The sequence below is a fragment of the Myripristis murdjan genome, chromosome 18, assembly GCF_902150065.1.
Source record: "Myripristis murdjan chromosome 18, fMyrMur1.1, whole genome shotgun sequence".
NCBI lineage: Eukaryota > Metazoa > Chordata > Actinopteri > Holocentriformes > Holocentridae > Myripristis > Myripristis murdjan.
In genome coordinates this window covers 1059363-1085673 of record NC_043997.1, presented here as the reverse complement: position 1 = coordinate 1085673, position 26311 = coordinate 1059363, and the positions used below count along the sequence as shown (strand labels likewise).

Genomic DNA, 26311 nt, shown 5'->3' with positions numbered 1-26311 from the left:
GATCAAACAAAACAAGGACAGCAGAGTGGCCAGCATTGGTAAGAATTGTCAGTAAAACATAGTTTAAAGGGCAGATTCAGTGCTGAGATGTGATTTAAAACCAGATTGAAAAACATCATTGATGCCATGCTGACACAGGAAAATCTACAGCAGAGTAGTGATTTAAAGGTCTAAAGTTAAAAGGATCTGTGGGATCTAAATTAATCTTCTTTATGAGCAGGCCTACTGTTGCATGTTTAAGAAAACCTGGGAGTGAACCTGCCGCCAGACAAGCATCTCTAAGTGAAGGAATCATCAGACGGAAGGACAACATGATCCAAAAAGAGCAGAGTCACAGTCCAACACCTTGAACAAGTTGGACCTCACACAGCTCTGACTGTGGGAGCGCATGGACCCAGTAACTTTGATTGATTTTGCTGAGTGGTGCGAGGAAGCTCACTTCAAGATAAATGTAAACAAAACAAAGGACATGCTGATTGATTTCAGGAAAAATCCACCTATTCCTCAGCAGTCGGTTATAGTCAATAAGTCTGTGAAAAATTGTTCGCACCAATAAATATCTGGGCACAGTTATCGATGACAAATTGCAGTGGGAGGAAAATTATAACTCCATCCACTCCAAAGAACAGCAAAGACTGTTCTTACTGAGGAAATTTAACTCTTTCAATGTGGATAAACCAGTTCTGACCTTGTTTTACAGATCCTTTGTTGAATCCGCCCAAATTAGCAACGTCCCATTCACTGCTTCCAAGCCAAGGTGAGATTCAATCAAAGCTTTATTGACACAACCAACCAGAGACAGGTTACATAGCACAGCACAGCGCACACACACACACACACACACACACACACACACACACACACACACACACACAGTGTACGGAGCTGTCGGCCTCTTCAGATCAGAAGGCATGCTCGGTGGTGACATCAGCAGCGACGTCATCATACTCTTCAACCAATCCCTGGTCACGCTGGGCGGTTTCCATGGGGACAGCTGTTTTGTTCCCTGTGATTGGCCGTGCAAAGCAGGAAGTGACATCAGGTCATTGAGTGGTGTGTGAGCCCGGGTCGGTGTGGAGTGTGTCAACAGTTTTCATGTCTTATTGAAGAGGTTGGAGCTCCAGCCGGGCCTCACAGTCCTGAACTGGCCCATGTGGGATCAATGGGACTGGACATGTTAAACTAGCATGTGGCTAACATTAGCATTGTTTGGCTAGGAGCGGGGGTTCTCAGACTTTGTCAAGTGGACCTTCATCAAGCCACGGGACTCAGCTTGAGCTGATTTTGTCCAATCAGGGCCCGGATATAAAAAACAACATCAGATATTTAAAGGTAGACTGTGCTGTTTGGAAAGGGAGGGCACAACACTTTGTTTACTGATGATGAAGATGAGGATGAGGAAGAACGAAACGCCTCAGCTTCATGCCAACACTGATAACCCAGAGAGTTAAAATAACATTTTAAAATTTCTGACCTGAATTTGATGTTTTAATGTCAAATGTTCAAAAAAACATAAACAACACAGTGAAATACAAAGTCTGCCTTTAAAATTGTCTGTGTGTGTGTGTGTGTGTGTGTGTGTGTTGTGTGTGTGTGTGTGTGTACCTTTCCTGCTGCAGCACATTGACAGCAGGAGGACGGTGCAGATGCAGTATGGGCAGCAGACCACCAGGTGGCAGAGCAGCCTCACCAACATTGAAGCAGATGGAGGGGGGGCAGCTACCCAGAGAGGAGCAATGATGGTCAGAAAAACTGTTTAACCCTCCTGTTATGTTTTGGGCCAATTTGACCCCATTCAGTGTTTAACGTCTCTAAATAAATGATTAAAAATATTTTTTTTGCTTCATATTAATGAGTTTTCTTAATGTAATGGGTATTACTGGATAAACATGAAATTCACATGATGATATGTTTTCAATGTCCTGTAAATACTTTGTATGCATCAGTTATAAATATCAAAAATCTATACTTAGAAATATAATATAAAGCCATTATAACACCAAAAATTAATATTTCTTTCCAATTTTAGGTCAATCAGTGAGATTTTATGGATATAATAGGAATGCTGGGGCAATGCTTTGGGGGGGGGGGTATTTAGGTCGTCAACAAAGAAACATAAAGTACCTGACACATAAACTTTGGTAACAATTTTAATTAGAATAATTTTGTGGAGGTTTAAACTGCTGGTGTCAAACTGAGCCCAAACATAAAAGATGTTAGACAATTTGAACATAACAGGAGTGTTAAAGATTGAAACAACTGCAATAACTGTCATTTAATATGATGTTTTTATGTCAAATGTTCTTGCTCAAATGCTCTGGATGGACAATCAGAGAGACTGGAGGACAGAAAGAGAGACGGTGAGGCAGTGAGACAGATAGAGAGACAGGTTGACTCACAGGTGGAGGGAGGAGGAGCAGCAGTAGGAGGTAAAGAAGGAGGAAGAGAACGAGCTGGAAAACAAACCAGGACAAACTCCTTCAGGAAAGTGATGCAGATGGTTCACAGATTAATTCATATCTTTAAAAAACATCTGTAATGTAATAACTGTCATGTGATATGAACAGGAAGTGAAAGTGAGGGTCCTGACCTCTGACAGACAGCCAGCTCTCTGCTGAACGTCCAACATATCCAACATCACACCTGTAGAAACCTTCATCAGACTGTTGGACTGGACTGATGGTAAAACCTGTTTCAGGTGCAGCTGTAATGAAGGTGTTGTTTCTGTAGAAATCAGCTGGTTGTCTGTAACCATCCTTGGTTTTACAGAACAGAGTGACATCACTTCCCTCCATCACAGGACGTGCAGGAATATCCAGGATCACCTGACCACCTGAATGACACAAGAACAAGGAGACACAAGCAGAAACAACCACAATGATCAATGATTATTGATTGATGCATCTGAGCTGCGGCAGAAGGCCAGTCCAGCTGCAGGAAGTCGGCTGCTGCAGGGGTTTCCAAACTCCTTCATGTTCTGGACTTTGATTAAGTCTCTGAGCCTCATTTGCAGTGATTTTTCTTTGGAACCCCGACATGAAACCACATTCTGGTTTGTGTTCAGTGTCTAAAGGTTTAGATGTCGTGCTGTAACAGGAAGGAGATCCAGACTGCAAAACCACCATCACATGTGTAGGAATTTGAACTGTCACTTTGAATTATTTTAAGAATGAACTATTAAGATTGAGGACCCCTGGAAGCCCTTCAAGGGCATCTGAGGGCCCCTGGACCCCACTTTGAAAACCACTGAGCTACTGTACCAGTTACAGTGATGTGGACCTCGTTGCTTCTCGCTCCGTCTGAACTCTCACACCAGTAATCTCCACTGTCTGATAGGTAGATGTCTGACACCCTGCAGGAGGAACCATCAAATCTCCCAAAGCCTCCAACACCACACTCCTCAGGCTGAGCTCCTGACCTCCTCTTCACCTTCCATCCTGAAGAACTCTCCTCCTCCTCCTCCTCACAGCTCAGAGACAAAGACTCTTGTTGAGCAAAGAACTGCTGTCTGTCTGGACGGACGATCAGAGAGACTGGAGGTCAGAGAGAGAGAGATGGTGAGGCAGTGAGACAGACAGAGAGACAGACAGAGAGACACAGACAGAGAGACAGGTTGACTCACCTGTAGCTTCAGTCGGGTCACAGGTGGAGGGAGGAGGAGCAGCAGTAGGAGGTAAAGAAGGAGGAAGAGGACGAGCTGGAAAACAAACCAGGACAAACTCCTTCAGGAAAGTGATGCAGATGGTTAGCAGGTTAATTCATATCTTTAAAAACATCTGTAATGTAATAACTGTCATGTGATATGAACAGGAAGTGAAAGTGAGGGTCCTGACCTCTGACAGACAGCCAGCTCTCTGCTGAACGTCCAACATATCCAACAAAACACCTGTAGAAACCTTCATCAGACTGTTGGACTGGACTGATGGTGAAACCTGTTTCAGGTGCAGCTGTAATGAAGGTGTTGTTTCTGTAGAAATCAGCTGGTTGGCGGGAACCATCACTGATTTTACAGAACAGAGTGACATCACTTCCCTCCATCACAGGACGTGCAGGAACATCCAGGATCACCTGACCACCTGAACAACACAAGAACAAGGAGACACAAGCAGAAACAACCACAATGATCAATGATAAGTGATTAATGATTGGTGATTGATTGATGCATCTGAGCTGCAGCAGAAGGCCAGTCCAGCTGCAGGAAGTCGGCTGCTGCAGGGGTTTGCAAACTCCTTCATGTTCTGGACTTTGAATAAGTCGCTGAGCCTCATTTGCAGTGATTTTTCTTTGGAACCCCGACATGAAACCACATTCTGGTTTGTGTTCAGTGTCTAAAGGTTTAGATGTCGTGCTGTAACAGGAAGGAGATCCAGACTGCAAAACCACCATCACATGTGTAGGAATTTGAACTGTCACTTTGAATTATTTTAAGAATGAACTATTAAGATTGAGGACCTCTGGAAACCCTTTGAGGCCCTCTGAGGGCCCCTGGACCCCACTTTGAAAACCACTGAGATACTGTACCAGTTACAGTGATGTGGACCTCGTTGCTTCTCGCTCCGTCTGAACTCTCACACCAGTAATCTCCACTGTCTGATGGGTAGGGGTCTGACATCCTGCAGGAGGAACCATCAAGTCTCCCAAAGCCTCCAACACCTCCAACACCACACTCCTCAGGCTGAGCTCCTGACCTCCTCTTCACCTTCCATCCTGAAGAACTCTCCTCCTCCTCCTCACAGCTCAGAGAGAAAGACTCTTCTGGAGAAAAGAACTGCTGTCTGTCTGGACGGACGATCAGAGAGACTGGAGGACAGAGAGAGAGAGAGAGAGAGAGAGAGAGAGAGAGAGAGAGAGAGAGAGATTGTTGTCTTTTTATCTTTCTCTTTTTTCTTTTTTCAGTTATTTTTAACACACAATGCAATCAAAAGTCAATTTTTCCTCATGTGCAAAGCAGCAACAGATTACAGTAAAATTTTATGTAACAACACCACAGATAAAAACATAAAATCAATAAATAAGTGAATAAATCTATAAATAGATAACCCAACCAACAATCAAATAAATGAGTGAAGTGCTCAAAGCACTTTCACCTAAAAACCTGCCCAAATAGTAACTCCTCCTCCTCTACTGAACAGATGACATCATTAAAAAAGAAAGAATCCAAACTCTTCATTTCTTTGTGGAATCTGAACTCCACCCAGACCCTCGCTCTCACCAGAGAGACAAACGTATGAACCAGGTCTTGAACCACTCCCCTTTCCATCTTGTTTTTTCTTTTTTTATTTATTTAACCTTTATTTAATCAGGAATATCCCATTGAGATTAAAAACCTCTTTTTCAAGGGAGTCCTGGCCAAGAGGCAGCAAAAAGTTACATTTCCAGTTTCAACACAATTAAAATGACATACAAATTAGATAAAACAGTTACAGGTTAAGGAGGCTGTCTCAAGTGCTCTCAGTCTGGATTTAAAGTCATTCAATGAGATAAGTTCTGTTAGTTTCCAGTCCTTTTGCAACAGGTTCCATGTAGAAGGGGCAGAGAAGACAAAAGCCCTTTTTCCCAGCTCATTGTGGGCAGATGGAACAGCGAGCAGCAAATATTTGTTTTAACGCAAACCGCAGGAACCAACACTTCTCTGTGTGATTAAGTTACAAATGTAAAAGGGAAGTAGTCCAAACATGGCATTTGGACACAACCATGCGGGAAGACAGGTACACAATGAGCAATGTGAAAGAACAGGCCAAGCAGGTTAACAGGCAGGACGACAAGGTAAACTTACAAGGGGATAAAAAATTTAAAAACATAGACTAGAACATGGAATGAGGAATATTTACAACATGAACAACATATTTACAGCATCACACAACAAAATTGATTTAGGAAGAAAAAACCCAATTTCAATTTGAGTTTCTTCACAAGATTCTCAATATGGGGTTTGAAAGTGAGAGCGTCATTAAGCAAGATACCGAGATATTTGTACTCATGAACCACCTCAATTTGATTTCCCTCAAGAGTGGACACTGTGGGGATAATTTGCGGACCCTTCCTAGAGTTTGAAAATAACATTAGTTTAGTTTTGTCAGCATTAAGGACTAGTTTTAGCTGCAGAAGTGTGTGCTGCACCACATCGAAAGTTTTCTGCAGAGATTCAACAGCATTAGCAGGGGATGAGCCAAAGCAGTAAATGATTGTGTCATCGGCATAAAAATGCATACTAGTATCAGACACATTTTGTCCCAAATCATTAATGTACATAATGAATAGGAGGGGTCCTAATATAGAACCCTGTGGCACCCCCTTGTGGATACTCACAGATTCAGAACACAAACCATCATATTTAATACATTGGGTCCTGTCACTCAAATAATTTGTGAACCAAGAAACTACATGATCTGATAGACCAAAACTGATAAGCCTACGCTTCAAAACCGTGTGGTCCACAGTGTCAAACGGCTTTGACAGATCAATAAAAAGTGCAGCACAGTGCTGCTTTTTATCAAGAGCAACAACAAAAGTAGGAAGAACCTGGGGGCTTTTGTTTTCAGATAAAGACTTGATCACTTTCCAAAATTTCTGTGGATGATTAAGGTTCTCAGTTGTGATAGATAAGTAATATTCTGATTTAGCCTTTTTAATAAGAGAGGTGCATTTATTTCTTAGTTGTCTAAAAATAGTCCAATCACTGGCAGAATCACCTTTTCTGGCTTTGGCCCATGCCACATTACGCTGATGAATGACATTCGACAGTTCTAGAGAGACCCTTACGAAACAAAAATATATTGCAGTATACTGGAAAATATCATGTGATATATTAGATAATACATTTCCATATATGGGAACTAGTCTTTATATTTTACAATATATTGAAATATATGCATAGACCATACATGTCTATATATTGATACATATAAAAAATATATTGTAATCAAGACCAAAAACAGCACTATATTTTTACATGCAATAGTTTGTCTTTATATGTTCAAATATACTGCAATATATATGCATATACCATATATGTATATATATATCGCAAAATAATATATAAAAAAATATATTGGGATTTTTCTTAACATTGCATATTTTCCAATAAACAACCATAACATATGTATGGACCACGCATGGCATGTATTTAGGGTCCGGGCAGCTTAGGACACCGGACACTATTGTATTCCCAGGTCTTCTTTCTTTCTTTCTTCTTCTTTCTTTCTTCTTCTTTCTTCCGAGGAAATCATACTTCCCATGAGTGAAAACTCACCAAACTTTGTACAAGGGTTCAGTCCCATGCCAGATTACCTCAGCCTTTAAACTTAAAACTTTGAAAATTCATAACAAATCAACCATATGTGCTACAACTTCACAACTTTCATCAAACTGTAGCCCCAATACTGAAGAAAGTTTTGTACATTTAAACCTATTGAAAATTATGAAATCCATCACTCTGTTTTTTTTTTCCAAAACTGTAAAACTTCTTAAACCTATCTCCTCCCACAATTTTTGCTCAAATGTCACCAAACCTGCTACAGAGCATCTTCAGACTGTCCTACACAAACGATGTTCACAGATTTTTGATTTATCAAAAATTAAGCCTACAGTGCATCAAAATGTTTTACTGTAAATGCTACTGTAAACATATACCTGCAAAGTCTTGCTAAATAAATCTTCAATGTTCATGAAAAAATTGACAAAATTCTGGAGTCATGGTCGATGATGTGTGGTAAATTTCAGAACTGTATCTCAAAAACTGAATTTTTGACAGCATTTTGAATTTTGCTCTCATGTGAACAATTGGAGTCAATGCAAGAATGACATTTTTAAACATCAATTTTTCACTTATGGAGCCAATCAATCATTGTTAAAAACAAATTAACATCATCTCCCTGTTGTCTAGATCAGTGTTTCTCAAATGGGGGTACGCATACGCCTGGGGGTACTTAGAGGAACTCCAGGAGGTACTTGAGATTTTTTTAAAATTATAACATGAAACTACGTTGTATAGATCCAACCGAGCAATCTGATTCATCAATCAGACGTTTAGAATGTGCTCAAATCAGCATGACAGCACATCTCGCTGTGCGCAAATAAAAAATACTGAATCAATCACTGAAAATATTACTCCGCCATTTACTGCCCGAATCTGTGTGGTTTCCATGGCAACACGTTTCACTGAAACCCACATCAAAAGCCACTGTCAACTTTGTTCGCCTGCATAATGGACCGTTTTGTTGTCAATTTTGATTTATCTGGCGACCTAAGTTTGGATAAATGGCTGAACGAGGAAGATGAGACAGAAGAGAAAAAGGAGAGATACGTGAGAGTGACGAGTGAAGTGCTGGATCAGCTGGAGAGGTCAGGAAATGAAGCCGGTACGGCCCGGTCAACGTCTTGGGCCGTCAAATGTCTACAAGACTACCTGACAAACACCGGGCAAACAGCTGATTTCTCACCTGTAAGGAAAGAAGAGCTGAACAAGATCCTCCGTGAATTTTAATTTCTATAATAAAGTGCCTCAGCGGATTCAGCACCACAGACAGTAGGCTACCTGTAAGATTTTCCACGGAGATGTGCGGCTATGTATTGTTATCAGTTATTAATTAGCCTATTAATCGTTATTCATTTGTTTAGTCTTTATGAGTTTCCTGGGCCACTGATTTAATTAATTTGTCAATTTGTTTGCATCTGTACATTGAAATGAACATTTAATAAATCAACACATCTGTGAAAACTGTCATCTTTATTTCAGAGGTAAATTGATAACAGCCTGAAAAGGTGATTCTATAACTCTGTTCAGCCTTAATGTGACTGCTTACTGTCCTTACTTTTGTTGCTTAGCCACATTAATCTGAGCTGACGTTAAATTGGAATGACACACCCCCAGCTGAAATAAAACATCTGCCTGAGACTGAGAAGTCGGTAGAAGTATAACTATCAGTCCATAAAAGAATTTTTTTTTTTCCAGCAGATATTCTAGTTACAACATGATTGAGCTAGCAGAGTAGTTTTGGTATTTATTCGGTTTCAGGAAAACACGATGTAACCACTGGCTCAGTCAATTTGTCAAGCTGCTATTGAGATGATACTTGCCAATTAGCTCAGGGCGGTAAACAACTGTCTCCAGAGGTTGCAGGTTTGAGCCTCAACTGGTGCAGAATCCACATTGTAATGTGAACATCTTAATCATGTGCTCCAAACTGCCTGAGTGTGACTGAGCAGCATCTTCCTAAAAATGCCTGGACCTGACCCATCGCTGCTCAGCAGCTGTGATTTTACGTATATTTCCAATACATGTTCCCATATAATTGGAATGTCATAGATCATGTATTTATAAATATATTAACCCAGTGTTCATCACAAAAATGTAAATACATTATGGAGGACTTTTAGATAGATAGATAGCCTTTATTGTCCCAAAGGGAAATTCTTTTTCACAACCTGTCACAGAAACCAACATTAACAACACACAATGCACAAATAAACAACATCACCAAGCACCGAAACAACATATAACAAATAACAAACAAATAGCAAACACCACCCGACATTGAACAATCACAACGCTCAAGAGGGGCTGGGCCGATACCGCTTAATTGTTAAGTGCTGAGATGGCAGACAGGACAAAGCTCTTGCTAAAGCGTGCCCGTCGCCATCTCAGAGTCCTGTACCTGCGGCCAGACGGCAGCAGTGTGAAGTATGGGTGGAGAGGGTGATCGGGGTCAGTGGTTATTGTCCGTGCGAGGCGTGTGACTGCTCTGTGGTTGAGCTCAGTGAGGTTGGGTATGGGATGGCTGATGATCTTGGAGACGGTGAGTGTGATTTTAACCAGTTTGTTCCTGTTAGTGGTGGACAGCATGTTATAGAAGCAGGCTGAACAGTACAGGAGGATGGGTTGAATGATGCTGGTGTACAGTAGTAACAGGAGGTGGGGGGCAACAGAGAGGGCACGGAGTTTCCGGATGACGTGTAGTCTCTGTTGGGCCTTTTTGTGTTTTTGTGTTTATACATATAAAAGTCAATATATGAATTATATATTTATATTGCAATATATGGCAAATATATGAAATGCTCAATTGTTGCTGTATTTTTCCATATATTGACATGTATTGCAATATGTTGATGCAATATATAAATATGACACATATGATTCACCTATATATTACACCATTTATTTCTGAGACATTTTCAAATATATATTTCTATACATTGTTGTTCACATATTAAATGTAATATATTCTAATACATTACAATACATTGTATTTCATATATTGGTAAATATATTTTCTTTCCGTAAGGGGAACCAGGGGTTTTCTCGCTCCTTCACCCTGAGTTTCCTTATAGGAGCATGTTTATTTACAATTTTCTCAAAGTTTTCCCTAAAGAAGGTCCAAGCTAGCTCAACATCTGGCAACAGACTTATATGTTCCCATTTAACCAAAGACAAATCACGATGATAGGCTTGCTCATTAAATTTCTTTAAATCCCTCTTGTAAATAATGCGTGGTTTGCATTTAGGGATTTTTGCGTCTCTGCATGCTGCAACTACTGCTGCAAGTGATCACTCAAATCATTGCAGAAAACACCCAAGGATGAAAATTTATGAGGAAGATTTGTTAGAATCAAATCAATCAAAGTAGACTTTTCAGGACTTTTAATATTTAACCTAGTTGGTTGACCAATCAACTGGCTAAGATTTACAGAGTCACAGAAGGATTTAAATTCATCAGAAGCAGCATTTAACCAATCCCAATTAAGGTCTCCTGCCATTAAAAGCTCTTTATAATTTAATTTGGACAGAAGATGCGTTAAGGATGATAACGCTTCCTTGGTGGCAGATGGAGGTCTATAACAACAAACAACAGTTATAGAGAGGGATTTAGCTATTTCCACATTCAAGGCCAAAAACTCAATTTGCTTACAAATAGACTTGGACAAGACAATTGAAGTATCAAATCTTGATTTAAGATAGATGGCTAAACCACCACCTTTTTTGGGCCTGTCAGTACGATAGATATTGTATCCATTTATATTAATGTCATCATTTAGTCAATAGATTTAGTCAGCCACGTTTCAGAGATTATCACAATGTCTGCATCTGTTGATCTAACCCAAATTTTTACCATGTCCACTTTGGGTAGTGAACTGCGCACATTAAGATGGACAAGTTTGAGACCAGACATTGATTTGAGTCTGAATATATTGCAGTTCAGGTCCAGGGTTCGGTTGCACATTTCCAGATAGAAGTAAGAGTAAGACAATCATCAATCTTTGTTTCACTTCACATTTTGAAGTAATATTTTTGTATGTTGAAGCCATGCAATACTTTTCATTGAGCGAAAGTGTGAGGTCATATAAAGTAAGAACACTTTGGAGTTTAAGTAATTCCCTGGGCACATCTGACCAGGAGTTTAAGGCCCAGACCAAATGAGTCTGTGGTTGCTCATAATCAGCATTAAAAACAGTGCCACTATAATAAGTGTCCCAAAAACACAAACCATTGTTATGGGTACTCACCCAGGGGATATTGTTTGGTCTCATGTCCCAGACTGCCAACAAACATATTAAAGTAATGAAAAATGCCATTGTCTTCCACTTACAGCCCTCAGCAGAGACCTCTGGACACTGAAATGTTCTTGCAAATACTCCAGGAGGATGTAGCAGGCTCAGGCCTGTTAGCCCAGGCTCCAGGAGGATGTAGCAGGCTCAGGCCTGTTAGCCCAGGAGGATGTAGCAGGCTCAGGCCTGTTAGCCCAAGAGGATGTAGCAGGCTCAGGCCTGTTAGCCCAAGCTCCAGAGAAGATAGCAGTATTCTTTAAAACTTGTAAAAAGTCATTAAATTCATTAAAAGACCACGATTCACTTAAAGCTTGATATGCTTCAATAATAATAACAAACTGCAACTTTTTAAAAGATATAAATGCATTAAAATCCTCACCCAAAAGAAAATTTAACAGTTGCCATTTAGCAGCATTGTTTTTTTCTGTAACCAGCCCCAAATATAAAAGCACTTTTTTACCATTTTTCTCCAAAAAATAAAAGCAGAGTCTCCATTGTGGAAAACAAACCATCAAATCTTTTACACTCTAAAAAACAATGAAAAATGTTCTCTACCTCTCCGCAAAAAGGACATTTATTTGAAACATTAGGATTCATTCGAGACACAAGAGCATTAACAGCTATTGCGCCATGGAGAATTCTCCACTGCAGGTCACCAGTCACTTTTTTTGAGGGGAGTTTATAAAGAACTCTCCACTGTGTATTCTCTGCATCAGTTACATGCAGAGAATACACAGTCCAGAGAGGACTCCAAACGGAGTCCTCTCTGTCCTTCAATTTACTTTTATTAAGTGGTTTAACACAGCATCTATACCATACTTTACCTTTTGCACTGTACAAATCAACCTTTTCAACCTCTTTTATATCAAGCAGGCATCAAGAGCAGCCTTCCAAGTTAGGACTAAGTTCTAATTCAGGAAAAGGGTCATCCTCATCAGGGGTCTCATCTCCTTCCCTATAAATTCTCAGGAGTTCACGTTCTTCTTTGGACAATTTGTTACACCATCGCCTGAGAATCTGTTCTGCATAGCGAACTGATCTTACCTCGAGGAGATCAGCTGTAGCCTGTGCATCTGTTAGGTCTGGCCCTGCCACATCAACTAGCTTCCTCAAAGTAACCACTCCAGCAGTACAAAGGATATGGGTGAGATTCAGTGTTGAACTGTCTTGTATATCTATTCTACCCCCTCCAACAATTGGCTCTTCTAAAAGCCAGTGTAGGGACACAACAGGCTCAATCATTTTCTTTTTAAACAAAGTCCATGCTTTAAACACCCCCTTATAAAAAGATGACAGATCATTCAACATTAGAAAATTGTTGTCCATTAAGAACAGAGTGGCATCCAACCCAAGACCATTTACTTTTCTCAAAATTGTACTGGTAATATCCTTCCAAACAAGGTCTTCACATCTAGTAATTAGATATTTCTGAATGAACTGTAATCGAAACATTAACAATCTACTTTGAATTTGTATCAAACCATGCCCCCCCTCTTCTTTTGGCAAGAAAAGTACAGTTTGCGGCACCCAATGTAGCCTGTTCCAAAAAAAATCAACCAGGATGGATTGTAGTTTGTCAGTTAAACCACCAGGAGGCTCCATACAACTTGATCGATGCCACAGAGTGCAGGACACCAAATTATTGATTACCAATGCTCTCCCCATTTTTGGGAGCAAACATCTCCATTTATTTAATTTTCCTCGTATTTTCTCTATGACACCTTCCCAGTTTCTTTTTTCAGTATTTTTGTCTCCAATGTAAATCCCCAAATATTTGATACCTCCTCTTTTCCATATAAGTCCTCTCGGTAATTTTGGGAGGCCACTTCGCCACCTCCCCACAGCTAGAGCCTCACTTTTACCCCAATTCACTTTAGCACATGACAAAATTCCAAAATCATTCACATTCTTTTCAACATTATCAGCATCACGTTGTTTGAACCAAGATCATAACATCATCCGCATGTGCAGATAAAACATGTGCTGTGTTAAAACTTGGTACAATAAGACCATTTACACATGACCGTAGCCTGTGCAGCAGTGGTTCAATAGAAAGTGCATACAACATCCCACTTAAACTACAACCTTGCCTGACACCTCTTTCAACTTTAAAAGAAGCACTCAATCCTCCATTTATTTTCAGCACACTCTCAACATCCTGGTACAAAACTTTGATCATGGCTATAAGACCTGGGTTGAGACCAAACTGCTCCAATACATTCCAGAGATATGGGTGCTCAACCCTATCGAAAGCCTTTTCTTGGTCTGACGAAATGAGACCAACATCAATGTCCAATAAACTAGAAACTTCCAAAACATCACGAATTAGAGACACATTGTCTACAAAAGACCTACCAGGCACACAATACGTTTGGTCAATGTGAAAAACACAGTCAAGCACCTTCCTGAGCCTATTTGCCAGAGCTTTGGACAGGATTTTATAATCAGTACAAAGCAGAGAAACAGGACGCCAGTTCTTAATGTCTCTTAGATCACCCTTCTTGGGCAACAGAGTTATCACAGTTCTTCTGCAACTTAAAGGCAAGGACATTTCCTTAAGGCTTTCAGTCAACACAGCCAGTAAGTCTTCACCCAACTCCTCCCAGAATGCCTTGTAGAAATCAGCATTCAGTCCATCAATGCCCCTCCATGCCCTGCAAAGCTGCATGCAGCTCCACCAAAGTCAGAGGCCCTCCAAGACCAACGTTCTCTCCAGCAGGGATTTGTGGAAGTCCATCACAGAATGATGAAAACATTGGTTCATTGTCTTTGTATTCGCTCCTGTACAGTTCAGCATAGAAAGACACAGCTGTGCGGCGGATCTCTCCAGCCTCCATTATGTCCTGTCCTCCAGATGACCTCAGCGTGTATAAAACTCTGCTCTGCCCATTCTTTTCTTCCAAACCAAAAAAGAAGGTGGAGGGTGCATCCATCAGATTAGCACCCTGGAACCCTGACCGCACCAATGTTCCCTGCGCTTTTATACCCAGTAGGTCCTCTGGCATATTTTTTTATAATATTGAGTGTGTGCTGTTGACAAAGTTGTTTGATTTGCACTTTTCCATAGTCCCACCACTGCCTTAGTGACACAAAACTCCCCTTTTCACTTCTGAACACATTCCAAAAAAACTTAAAAGCTTCTTTAAATTAACATCACGAGAGAGAGAGAGAGAGAGAGAGAGAGAGAGAGAGAGAGAGAGAGAGAGAGGTGGGATAAACAGGGACTCCTTAAAACACTTTTGTTTAAAAAAAAAATGTGAAGAAATACGTTTTAAAAGTTCTGACATGCATTTTTGCCAAAAGTTTTTCTAATCTGGTCAAACATTCCTTTCATACTGAAATGTTCATCAGCTCCGTCCGTCATTCAATTAATATTGAAGAAATGGATAAATACAGTTTCTGAAACACAATCACATCACATTGTCTGTTTTTTGTTTGTGGAGTTAAAATATCACATTTTATTCATCAAACATTAAAAAAAATTCTTCAACATTTTGGGTAAAATTCCCCACTTCCCCAGACTGAGACCAGATGTTGGACACCATTTCCATCTCTGGATATGCAGTGGTTCAGTTCCTATGGGTAGCATTTCCTGTTAGCTTAGCATAAAGACTTGAAGTCTATGGGAGTCGTTAGCCTGGCTCTGTCAAAGTGAAAAAATGAACCTCCCAGCAGCTCTAAAGCTGTCTGAGTTTCAAAGTGGATCATGTGGATCTGAAATACACGACTGGGAATTTAGAAAACCAAAGCAGAGGTTTGAGGTTTGAGGTTTGAGAAGTTCATTAGTGGCGGATCTTCCTCAACCTTCGGCGGTGTGAGGATCACTGAGACAGACGGAAGGAGAAATGTGTTCAGAGGTTACAGCGCCACCATCTGACTTCTCTTTAAGTGCACAAGTTTTCTTTTATTTTTGATTTTGGCAAGATCCCCCGTCCTGAAATAAAGTGACTGGTACCCACCAGAGCCTATAGCTACAGTCAGACAGACAGACAGAGAGACAGACAGGTTGACTCACCTGTAGCCTCGGTGCGTCTGCAGCACTGCACCACACAGAGCGCTGCAACACCAACAGAAGGAGGAGGAGGAAGGAAGAGTTAAAGATGACAGGAAATAGATTGTTAGCAAACTCAAAAACTGTCATCAGGTTTGTTTTGGTTAAAGGTTTCCTCTGTACTTTGTTCCGATTGATGGCGCTGCAGCACACACTGGGAAAACTTTCAACTAGGGATGGCTCGATACCACTTTTTCACATCCGATACCGATACCGATACTGCAGCATTGAGGATCAGCCGATACCGATACCGATCCGATTCTTTTTGTCACTCTAAAAGTTGTTAATAATACATGGATGTAATTTGCTTGATACTGACATCTAAAAACACCACATTCACTGTACAACAACTATTCTGGTCCCCTAAAGAAAGAAGGAAAATATGTGACAACAACTGAAGTCATGTGTAACACTAAATAAAAGTGCAACTTAGTGCAAATTTTGCATTTGAGTTAGTTTTATCAACTCGGAGTAGTTTCACCTGGAGGTAAGCGCGTGCACAACAGCTATAAGACGAGTCACCATGGCAACGGGGAAGCGCCGGGCTGCGTTTTTCACCCCAATTAAATTGGAAATCTTAATGCATTCATACAGCGAGTTTGAACAGGTTTTTTTTTTTTTTTTTTTTTAAAGTGCAACACCGCTGCAACGGTGTTGCAGACGGCGTGGGAGAACACTGCTGCTCGGGTCAATGCGTAAGTTTAAAAGTAGTCCGTTGCAATCAATAATATTACAGGGGAAAACTGCTTGAATTACTGCTGGCCTGTTAATTTATTTCATTTAGGTGACGTGGAACGGTAACGCTCAAAAAGATAATTGTCTGGAAATGCTAAAACATCTATGCGCGGTCTTATAACCATCTCCCGACGAATATTTAATTCTCTGTGCAGTAACACTGCACCTTCATCCACGGGATCGTTGTCGAAAGGACATGCCATGTTCGTGAAAAAAAGACGCCATCTAACTACTAATGGACTTCTAATAAAGGCCGACTGACTGTTTTTTTAAATCTTTTTTTTTTTTTAAAGTAACAGACGGCAGAACTAATACGCCACGCCAAAACTCGCCTGCTGACTGACTGAATGAGGAAGTTAAATACGGTGTGTGGCTGAAAGAGGGCGGACACAGAGAGAAACTCAAGGTTTCATGAGAAAAACCTGGTCCCGACCAGGTTAGTTTGATGGAGTCTGTTACTGCGGTAACTGACCGAGAGCTTCAGTTACCTCCCTCTGTGAAACAGGCTAGAGTTACCCCTCTTTCTCTGCTTTGAGTTACCTCCCTTTGTGAAACAGGCTGGAGTTACCCCTCTTTCTCTGCTTTGAGTTCCCTCCCTCTGTGAAACGGAAAACTCAGAGTTTCCCTCATTTCAGGGTTAACAGACTCAGAGTTTTCACTAAACCTGCGTTGGGAAACAGACCCAAGATTTGCTGCACCAAAACAAAAACGGTTCGTTTTTCTTTGCACTCGCCTGTAAAAAGTCTCTGTACTCCTTTCCATGATGCTTCTTCAGATGCTTTATTAAGTCCGTTGTGTTAAAATGTCCGGTTTTGCTACCACCCCTTGAGACACTCATATAGTTAACGGAGGACATGACTGCAGCTCTGCAGGCTTCTGCTCACGTGACGAAAACACAGGCACATGGCAACCATGGCGACAGCTCGTCTGTGTTACAGCATGTCGCGCAAAGTGAAGTTGAGGATATATGAGATAGCTTGGGCTTATGGATCGGATCGGACGGGTTCTAATAAAAAAATCCGATACCCGATCCAGTCATTTTGGCCTGGATCGGACCTGATACCGATCCAGTGGATCGGATCGGACCATCCCTACTTTCAACATAGGAAATGTATTCAACGTGTTCATTAGGCCTCACAAAACCAGTTCAACAGTCTCTTGAAGCTAAAAGGAGCCACTTCTCTAAAAAGCATTGAGGAAGCAACATCATCTGCAAACTGTGTCAACCACATTCACATGGTCAGCGAAATAAACAGGAAGAGCAGAGAGCTGTGTGTAAATAACTGCTGTATTCTCTGTTATGATCAGTGATGTTTGGTGCTCATTCACCAACATATTCCTGAGTATTTTCTTAAATTTCCTCTGCAGAAAAACTCTAAAAAAATTCTATGTTGGATTCATGACGTCATCTCAAACCGTGGAATTGTTTGCGTCTGTTTTCTTATACTGATGAATCTCACTGAAAGCTTGAGCCAGATGACCCTAATTAGCAAACAGCAGGTAAGACCAGTCCCCATAAAAGGACATGAGACTACAGGGCTGCACACACACACACACACACACACACACACACACACATTTACAGTGCAGTACTCACCCAGTATCAGCCTGGGTGTCAGCTTCATGTTGTCTCCTGCTGCTTCAGGCTCGACCAGCTGGGCACAACTGGCACACAAGTCTACCGGTCTAATGACCCGCCTCCGGCTTGCTCATTGGCCACCAGTCCTGCTCGCTGATTGGCTACGTTGACTGACTAAAGAGGAAGTCATCCGTCATAAGTCATATATCGATTTATTTATATAGAACATGATACAAAACAGCAAATCACTGCCCAAAATGCAGCATGATGTCAGACAGATAAAACATTAGGCAAAAATTAAATCAAGTCCAAAACAAATTAGGAGATTAAAATTAATGTTAAAGTTGCACAAGATCAAATAAGAATGAAGACACTGGAACAAAATAAAAGAAGTTAAAAACAAGTGCAGCCATAGAAACTGAGGTTAAAAACAAATTCAGTGATAAAAGCAAATTCTATTCAGGTCATTGGAGCAGATTAATAAAAGTCATAAATAGTGAATACAATGATAAAATACAATTTGTATCTAAGCCAAAAAAGCCAGCAAAAAAAGAGTTTTTAATTGGGACCTGGAAAGTGGAGATGAATTTGGTGGGTTTGAGCTTGGCTAAAACTCTAATTTGAAAAAAATCTGTTGTCAAGCTGGCTTTGAAAACTGATTTGACGTGAACGTTTGATTTAAAAGAACATTAACATCAAGATTCATTTAAGATTCCTTAAATGAGGTTCCTAGTAGGGTGCCACAGAAACAAGGCATGATGGGATACTGCTTGGCAGACACTGGTGGATGGCAAGAGGGATAAAGTACCAAAGTGGAGAAAATGTTTTAGAGCCATGTTTTAACATCAACCACACAGCCAGCTGAGGAACTGATAGATGAGTCAGTGTTAGCAGGTAAATCTGAGTATCATCTGCATAAAGTGACAGTTTTGTTTTTTAAATACAGACGTCAGAGGCAGCATCTATAATGAAAACAGCAGAGGCCCCAGTATGGAGCCTTGTGGTACACCGCTGGTCAGAGGGGCTGACGGAGAGGAGAGATCACTGATGCTGATCACTGATGTCTGTCACATAAGATTTAAATCAATTTAGAGTGTTGCCATGGATACCAACGACCTGCTCAAGATGGGAGATCAAAATCTCAGGGTCCACTGTACCAAATGAAGCAGTGAGATCAAACAAAACAAGGACACCAGAGTGGCCAGCATCAGTAATAATCGTCAGCAAAACATCATTAAAAGGGCAGATTCAGTGCTGAGATGTGATTCAAAACCAGATTGAAAAACATCATTGATGCCATTCTGACACAGGAAAATCTACAGCAGAGTAGTAATCTAGAGATCTAAAGTTGAACGGATCTGCGGGATCTAAATTAATCTTCTTTATAAGCGGGCCTACATGTTTAAGAAAACCTGGGTGCAAACCTGCCGCCAGACAAGCATCTCTAAGTGAAGGAATCATCAGACAGAAGGACAACATGATCCACAAAGAGCAGAGTCACAGTCCAACACCTTGAACAAGTTGGACCTCACACAGCTCTGACTGTGGGAGCGCATGGACCCAGTAACTTTGATTGATTTTGCTGAGTGGTGCGAGGCAGCTCACTTAAAGATAAATCTAAGCAAAGCAAAGGACATGCTGATTGATTTCAGGAAAAATCCACCTATTCCTCAGCAGTCGGTTATAGCCAATAAGTCTGTCGAAATTGTTCGCACCAATAAATGTCTGGGCACAGTTATTGATGACAAATTGCAGTGGGAGGAAAATTCGAACTCCATACACTCCAAAGCACAGCAAAGACTGTTCCTATTGAGGAAATTTAACTCTTTTAATGTGGACAAACCAGTTTTGACTTTGTTTTACAGATCCTTTGTTGAATCTGATTTAACTTTTGCCTTAATTATTTAACTTTTGCCAAATTCCAGAGAGTGGTGAATACCTGTTCTAAGATTACAGGGGTGCCCCAGCTTAGCCTGTCTGCACTATACAATAGACACTTTGTCAGAAAGGCTTCTTCTATCCTGGCTGACCCATCGCACCCTTTACACCAGGAGTTTCATCTTCTGCCCTGTGGGCGGCGCTATAGGGTGCCTGGGCTCAGGACTTACAGAGCTCAGTGCTCTTTTATTCCTAAGGCCATTGTGGCCATTAACCAACTCAGATAGGTTGGATGTCCTTCCCTTCACTCGGTAGATTCTACCTGCACTTTTAGTCTTTGCATTTCTTTTTCTTAATCGTTGTATTTTGGATTATGCCGTTTGCACAACCCAATTTTTCTGGAGTAGGCTTGCATTGTGGACCTGGGGTGTTTTAATTAGTCACTATTGTGTATTCGTGTATTTTTGTGTTTCCATGTGAGTTTTATGTGCTGCACCTGAATTGCCCTTTGGGGATAATAAAGATTTACAATATAATACAATACAATACCAACCAGCCCGGTGCCCCCAGTTCCTCGATTTACCTTGGGGTGGACGTCCAGAGCTTTTTCCAAACCTAAAACACACGTCAGCTGGACATTTAGACCATCGTGTCCGCCACTGCTCCTCGCCGGGTTGGGATGGCCTCAAACGACTTAAAACAAACAAAACATGGCGAAGCAGCTTATAGATTATAGATTGTACGCTCCGCAAATTGGGAAAAGGCGTCCAGCTGATCTCAGGTCTGCTCCAGCTCTCAGCTCTTTTAAATCCCAGCTTCAAACGACATTTCAGGCTCCTGATGTATGTAGGTACATGGGGAAAATGACAATAAAAGGGATTCTGATTCTGGGATTCTGAGCTCTTTTAAATCCCAGCTTCAAACTCTGATGTGTGCCGCTGCCTTTCACTAAAACTGGCACTGTAACTAGAGACTTTGGGCTCTAGTTTCACAGACCAGGCGAGGCGGGGGCGTAGCGCAGATGCGCTTCGCCAACTGGGTGTGGCCAGGTGGATTTTCCAAGTTTGGCACGCCGTTCTCGGTGGCGCAAGTACTCCGCCGTCCCTCCTACCGGCGCAAGGGAGGAGAGAAGGCATGGAGTGGGTTTGACACAGCCGATTCACATTTAACCAATCAAATGAGCCCCTGTCCTCGCCTTTAAAATGCGCTGCGCGAAGGCGTAATGAAAGTTTACACAGCTGACAAGGAGGTCTACCGCCACAGGCGGAGCGGAGCCCAGGAGACCGGCGCGGAGCGGAGACCGGCGAGCAGTGCGGACACGTCACCAAAACCTCACAGGCAGGCTTCCGGGATGTCAGGCACATGAACGATGCAATAAATACCGAAAAAAACACTATTCAATGCTACGATCACAATCAGCACATACATATATCTCCATATCAACTGTCCCGTCACAGCTGATGTCAGATCAAAGGAGATTGGCACCGTTTGTGCTGATCGTGAGGTTTTGGTGATGTGCGCCAGGCAGCCAAACTTCCACTGCGCCGGCTCCGCTCCGCCTTGCGCGGAAAGTAGACGTGGTTTCAGGAGGCGAGCTTTTGGCGCACCTCGGCGAAGCCTTTTGGCACAAAACTGTCACTGCGCCAAGCCGAATCTGTCGGCACCTCCCCCCGCTGCGCCACCACTCCCATCTCCGAGCAAGTCCGTCTGCGAAACTTGGACACTGTCCGCCTCTGCTGTTTCGCCGGTCGAAACTAGCTCTGCGCGGGGTTCGCCTCACTGCGCCACCCCGCGCTGCGCCGGGAAACTAGAGCCCTTTATTTTCACCAAGTGGACTTTTACTTTCCATCTTAGTTATTGGGTTTTACTTCTGCGGTAATTTTCTGAGAAAAAATGCTTTTTATTTTACGGAACTGAAACATTTTAAAATTTAATGACCATGTGTGGTCCAGCCGCTGCATATGTAAATCTAATCATACAATACCAAAATAAACAGAACTAAAATAAATTGCTTGTGTGTTTTCTTGGCCTTAAGACAGTTTGTTTGTTTGTAATCTGACATAAAGGGCTCTCCTCTGTCCTGCTCCACCTGGGGGTTTGTCTTCTCCGAATAAATTACAGCTTAAATGTAACATAATGTACCATAATGTAAAGAATCATAAGGTAATGTACGGTAATGTAATATAATGTGATGTGAAACCACATGACGGTACACACTGTAGTGAAAATAACATTATTTAAATTTACACAACATCTAACTTTACTTCACATAACTTGATGTTTTCCAAAGCAGCTAATCGGCTTCACTGAATTCACTGAATAAACCGAAACTCCCAAATTAGCAACGTCCCATTCACTGCTTCCAAGCCAAGGTGAGATTCAATCAAAGCTTTATTGGCACAACCAACCAGAGACAGGTTACATAGCACAGCACACACACACACACACACACACACACACACACAGCTTACAGAGCTGTTGGCCTCTTCAGATCAGAAGGCATGCTCGGTGGTGACATCAGCGGCGACATCATCATACTCTTCAACCAAACCCTGGTCACGCTGGGTGGTTTCCATGGGGACAGCTGTTTTGTTCCCTGTGATTGGCCGTGCAAAGCAGGAAGTGACATCAGGTCATTGAGTGTGTGAGCCCGGGTCGGTGTGGAGTGTGTGAACAGTTTTCATGTCTTATTGAAGAGGTTGGAGCTCCAGCCGGGCCTCACAGTCCTGAACTGGCCCATGTGGGATCAATGGGACTGGACATGTTAAACTAGCATGTGGCTAACATTAGCATTGTTTGGCTAGGAGCTGGGGTTCTCAGACTTTGTCATGTGGACCTTCATCAAGCCACGGGACTCAGCTTGAGCTGATTTTGTCCAATCAGGGCCCGGATATAAAAAACACCATCAGATATTTAAAGGTAGACTGTGCCGTTTGGAAAGGGAGGGCACAACACTTTGTTTACTGATGATGAGGATGAGGATGAGGAAGAACGAAACGCCTCAGCTTCACGCCAACACTGATAACCCAGAGAGTTAACATAACATTTTAAAATCTCTGACCTGAATTTAATGTTTTGATGTCAAATGTTCACAAAAACATAAACAACACAGTGAAATGCAAAGTCTGCCTTTAAAAGTGTGTGTGTGTGTGTGTGTGTGTGTGTACCTTTCCTGCTGCAGCACATTGACAGCAGGAGGACGGTGCAGATGCAGTACGGGCAGCAGACCACCAGGTGGCAGAGCAGCCTCCCCACAGAAAACAGGGGAGCAGATGGAGGGGGGGCAGCTACCCAGAGAGCAGCAATGATGGTTAGAAAAACTGTTTAAATATTGAAACGCGACTCTAATAACTGTCATGTGATGTGAACAGGAAGTGAAAGTGAGGGTCCTGACCTCTGACAGACAGCCAGCTCTCTGCTGAAGCTCCAAAACGATCAATACGACACTTGTAGAAACCTTCATCAGACTGTTGGACTGGACTGATGGTGAAACCTGTTTCAGGTGCAGTTGTAATGAAGGTGTCGTTTCTGTAGAAATTAGCTGGTTGGCTGGAACCAGTCCAGTTTTTACAGAACAGAGTGACATCACTTCCCTCCATCACAGGACTTGCAGGAATATCCAGGATCGAAATAAAAGCTGAACGACACAGGAACAAGGAGACACAAAGAGAAATAGTGATTAAAGTAAACAACTAATGATTGGTGATGTCATGTGTGATGCAGTCACAGGAGCAAATGGGCAGGCACAGGAACTGATGCAAAAACAAAACAAAACAACAAGTTTATTGTCAGACTGATGTAACTGGCAGACTGGAAACACAGGGACCGTAATACTGCAACACCAAGGAACACAGACAGCAAACTATCAAAGAACTGAACTGGAAACCAGACTGAAATACCCTTGAGACTAACAGGTGACAAGACACACCTGGGGAAGGGGCTGCAGCACAAGACTGAGAGAAACTAAGGATCATCATAAGTAAAAAATCAGGAGAGGCGTGGAGCTCGGCTGGGCAAATGAGACTAAGACATAGGGTGCTGGTGTGACGGGGTGACAAGGGATATAAGACACAGGTGAAAACACCAACGGGAATAATGACACAGCAGGGCAACGGAAACTACACCAAAATATGAGGAAAAGACTGGGAGCAACAGGAAAGAAAACAGAACCATGACAGATGATTGATCCATCAGAGCTGCAGCAGAGGCCCAGTCCGACTGCAGGAAGTCAGCTGCTGCAGGGGTTGTCAACCTTCATGTTATGGAGCCTTAGGTTTATTACAAGCCACACTGTGCAACCTGGATCTAATAAACTCGGCTCTAACATCAAATTTGATGTGTGTTGACTGTATGGTTTTCATACAACTGAATCTTATTGGCCAGGATGTGAGTCAACATACAAAACAACATCATCGGCGTACGTGATCACTCTGCACCGCTGTAGTGGTGAACAATGAGGCTCAGCAAGAATGGAACCTTGCAATCGTGGCAGTAATTAATTAAAGTTAGGAAATATGGCTGCCAAGGACTGTCTCATTTCATCAGAGGAACCTCCTCGTTTGGTTCCTTGATTTGGAGAAAAATTTCATGGAAACATCAAGTGGCTCCTACACAGCAAAGGAAATCCCATAATGCTTTGCAACAAGGTGATGACCATGATATTTGGAAAGCAAACTAAGAACCAAGGTGATAGACTAAGCTCTCCTACAAAATCACAGCCATTGTGAGATTAAATTATTCCTCATTTAGTTGAGGAGCCCTGGAAGCCCTTTAAGGGCCTCTGAGGGTCCCTGGACCGCACTTTGAAAACCACTGAGCTACTGTACCAGTTACAGAGATGTGGACCTTGTTGCTTCTCGCTCCGTCTGGACTCTCACACCAGTAATCTCCACTTTCTCCTGTGTTGATGGTTTCCATCTCACAGGAGGAACCATCAAGTCTCCCAAAGCCTCCAACACCACACTCCTCAGTCTGAGCTCCTGTCCTCCTCTTCACCTTCCATCCTGAAGAATTCTCCTCCTCCTCCTCCTCATCCTCACAGCTCAGAGAGAAAACCGCTCTTAGAAAAAAGAACTGCTGTCTGTCTGGACGGACGATCAGAGAGACTGGAGAGAGAGAGAGAGAGGGAGAGAGAGGGAGAGAGAGGGAGAGAGAGACATCATGAGGTGGGATAAACAGGGACTCCTTAGAACAACCTGCAACACTTTCGTTTAAAAAACAAACAGCAAATTTTTCATTAAGAAATAAGCTTTAAAAGTTCCAACATACATTTTTGTCAAAAGCTTTTCTAATCTGGTCAAACATTCCTGTCATACTGAAAATATCATCAGCTCCATCTGTCATTCAGTTAATACTGAAGAAACAGATAAATACAGTTTCTGGAAAAACAATCAAATCACACCATCTTTTTTTTTTTTTTTTTTTTTTTTTTGGAGTTAAAATTTCACATTTGATTAATCACAACATTAAAAAAATTTCTTCAACATTTTGGGTTAAAATTCCCCACTTCCCCAGACTGAGACCAGATGCTGGACACCATGTTCTTCTCTGGACGTCCAGTGTTTCAGTTCCTTTGGGTAGCATTTCTTGTAGCTCACCTGTAGCCTCGGTGCGTCTGCAGCACTGCACCACACAGAGCGCTGCAACACCAACAGAAGGATGAGGAGGAAGGAAGAGTTAAAGATGACAGAAAATAGATCATTAGCAAATTCAAAAACTGTCATCAGGTTTGTTTTGGTTAAAGGTTTCCGGTGTACTTTGTGCCCAGTGGTGGCGCTGCAGTGCACACTGGGTAAACTTTCAACATAGGAAATGTATTCAACGTGTTCATTAGGCCTCACAAAACCAGTTCAACAGTCTGTTGAAGCTAAAAGAAACCACCTCTCTTAAAAGCGATGAGGAAGCAAAATCATCTGCAAACTGTCCTAACCACATTCACGCAGTCAGAGAAATACACAGTAAGAACAGAGAGCTGTGTATAAATAACTGCTGTGGTCTCTGTTATGATCAGTGGTGATCTCTAAGAAAATTCTTAGGAAACTTCCCCATCATGATTCATGACTCAAACATTGAAAATTGTTTGCATCTGTTTTCTTATACTGATAAATCTCACTGAAAGCTTGTGCCAGATGACCCTAATTAGCAAACAGCAGGTAAGGCCAGTCCCCATCAAAGGACATGAGACTACAGGGCTGCACACATACACACACACACGCACACACACACACACACACAGTGCAGTACTCACCCAGTATCAGTCTGGGCGTCAGCGTCATGTTGTCTCCTGCTGCTTCAGGCTCGACCAGCTGTGCACAACTGGCACACAAGTCTGCTGGTCTGATGAGCCGCCTCTGGCTTACTCATTGGCCAGCAGTCCTGCTCACTGATTGGCTGCTTTGACTGACTCAAGAGGAAGTCATCTGTCATAAGTCATATCTCGGTTTATTTATATAGCACATTACACAATACAGCAAATCACTGCCCAAAGTGCTGAATGAAGTCAGACAGATAAAACATTAGGCAAA

The 26311-nt window shown here is 42.0% G+C and overlaps 1 protein-coding gene across 5 annotated transcripts; it reads right to left on the bottom strand.

Moving 5' to 3' along the window:
• Positions 1-890: 890 nt before the first annotated feature.
• Positions 891-26081, bottom strand: LOC115376674 (uncharacterized). 5 transcript variants are annotated; one of them, XM_030076412.1, is made up of 8 exons: positions 26035-26081; positions 25385-25426; positions 24746-24892; positions 4522-4653; positions 3834-4076; positions 3623-3697; positions 1606-1752; positions 891-1006 (listed from the first exon to the last, which is right to left on the bottom strand). In XM_030076412.1, the coding sequence occupies exons 1-8, from the start codon at positions 26060-26062 to the stop codon at positions 903-905; spliced, it is 918 nt and encodes a 305-aa protein (XP_029932272.1). In that variant the 5' UTR covers positions 26063-26081; the 3' UTR covers positions 891-902. The 5 variants fall into 5 exon arrangements, with proteins under 5 accessions (XP_029932272.1, XP_029932270.1, XP_029932273.1 ...); XM_030076410.1 differs by lacking the exons at positions 24746-24892; positions 25385-25426; positions 26035-26081 and adding exons at positions 15560-15601; positions 17928-17978 and having other exon boundaries at positions 4522-4800; XM_030076413.1 differs by lacking the exons at positions 24746-24892; positions 25385-25426; positions 26035-26081 and adding exons at positions 15560-15601; positions 17928-17978 and having other exon boundaries at positions 1606-1719; positions 4522-4800.
• Positions 26082-26311: the final 230 nt, after the last annotated feature.

Bases quoted from the DNA above. Each gene is read 5' to 3' on its own strand.
- LOC115376674 (XM_030076412.1), bottom strand. From the start codon at position 26,062: ATGACGCTGACGCCCAGACTGATACTGG. The intron at 24,893-25,384 runs GTGAGCTACAAG...CTCTCTCTCCAG, and splicing joins CAGACGCACCGAGGCTACAG to TCTCTCTGATCGTCCGTCCA. The intron at 3,698-3,833 runs GTCAGGACCCTC...TTTGTTTTCCAG, and splicing joins GAGCTGGCTGTCTGTCAGAG to CTCGTCCTCTTCCTCCTTCT.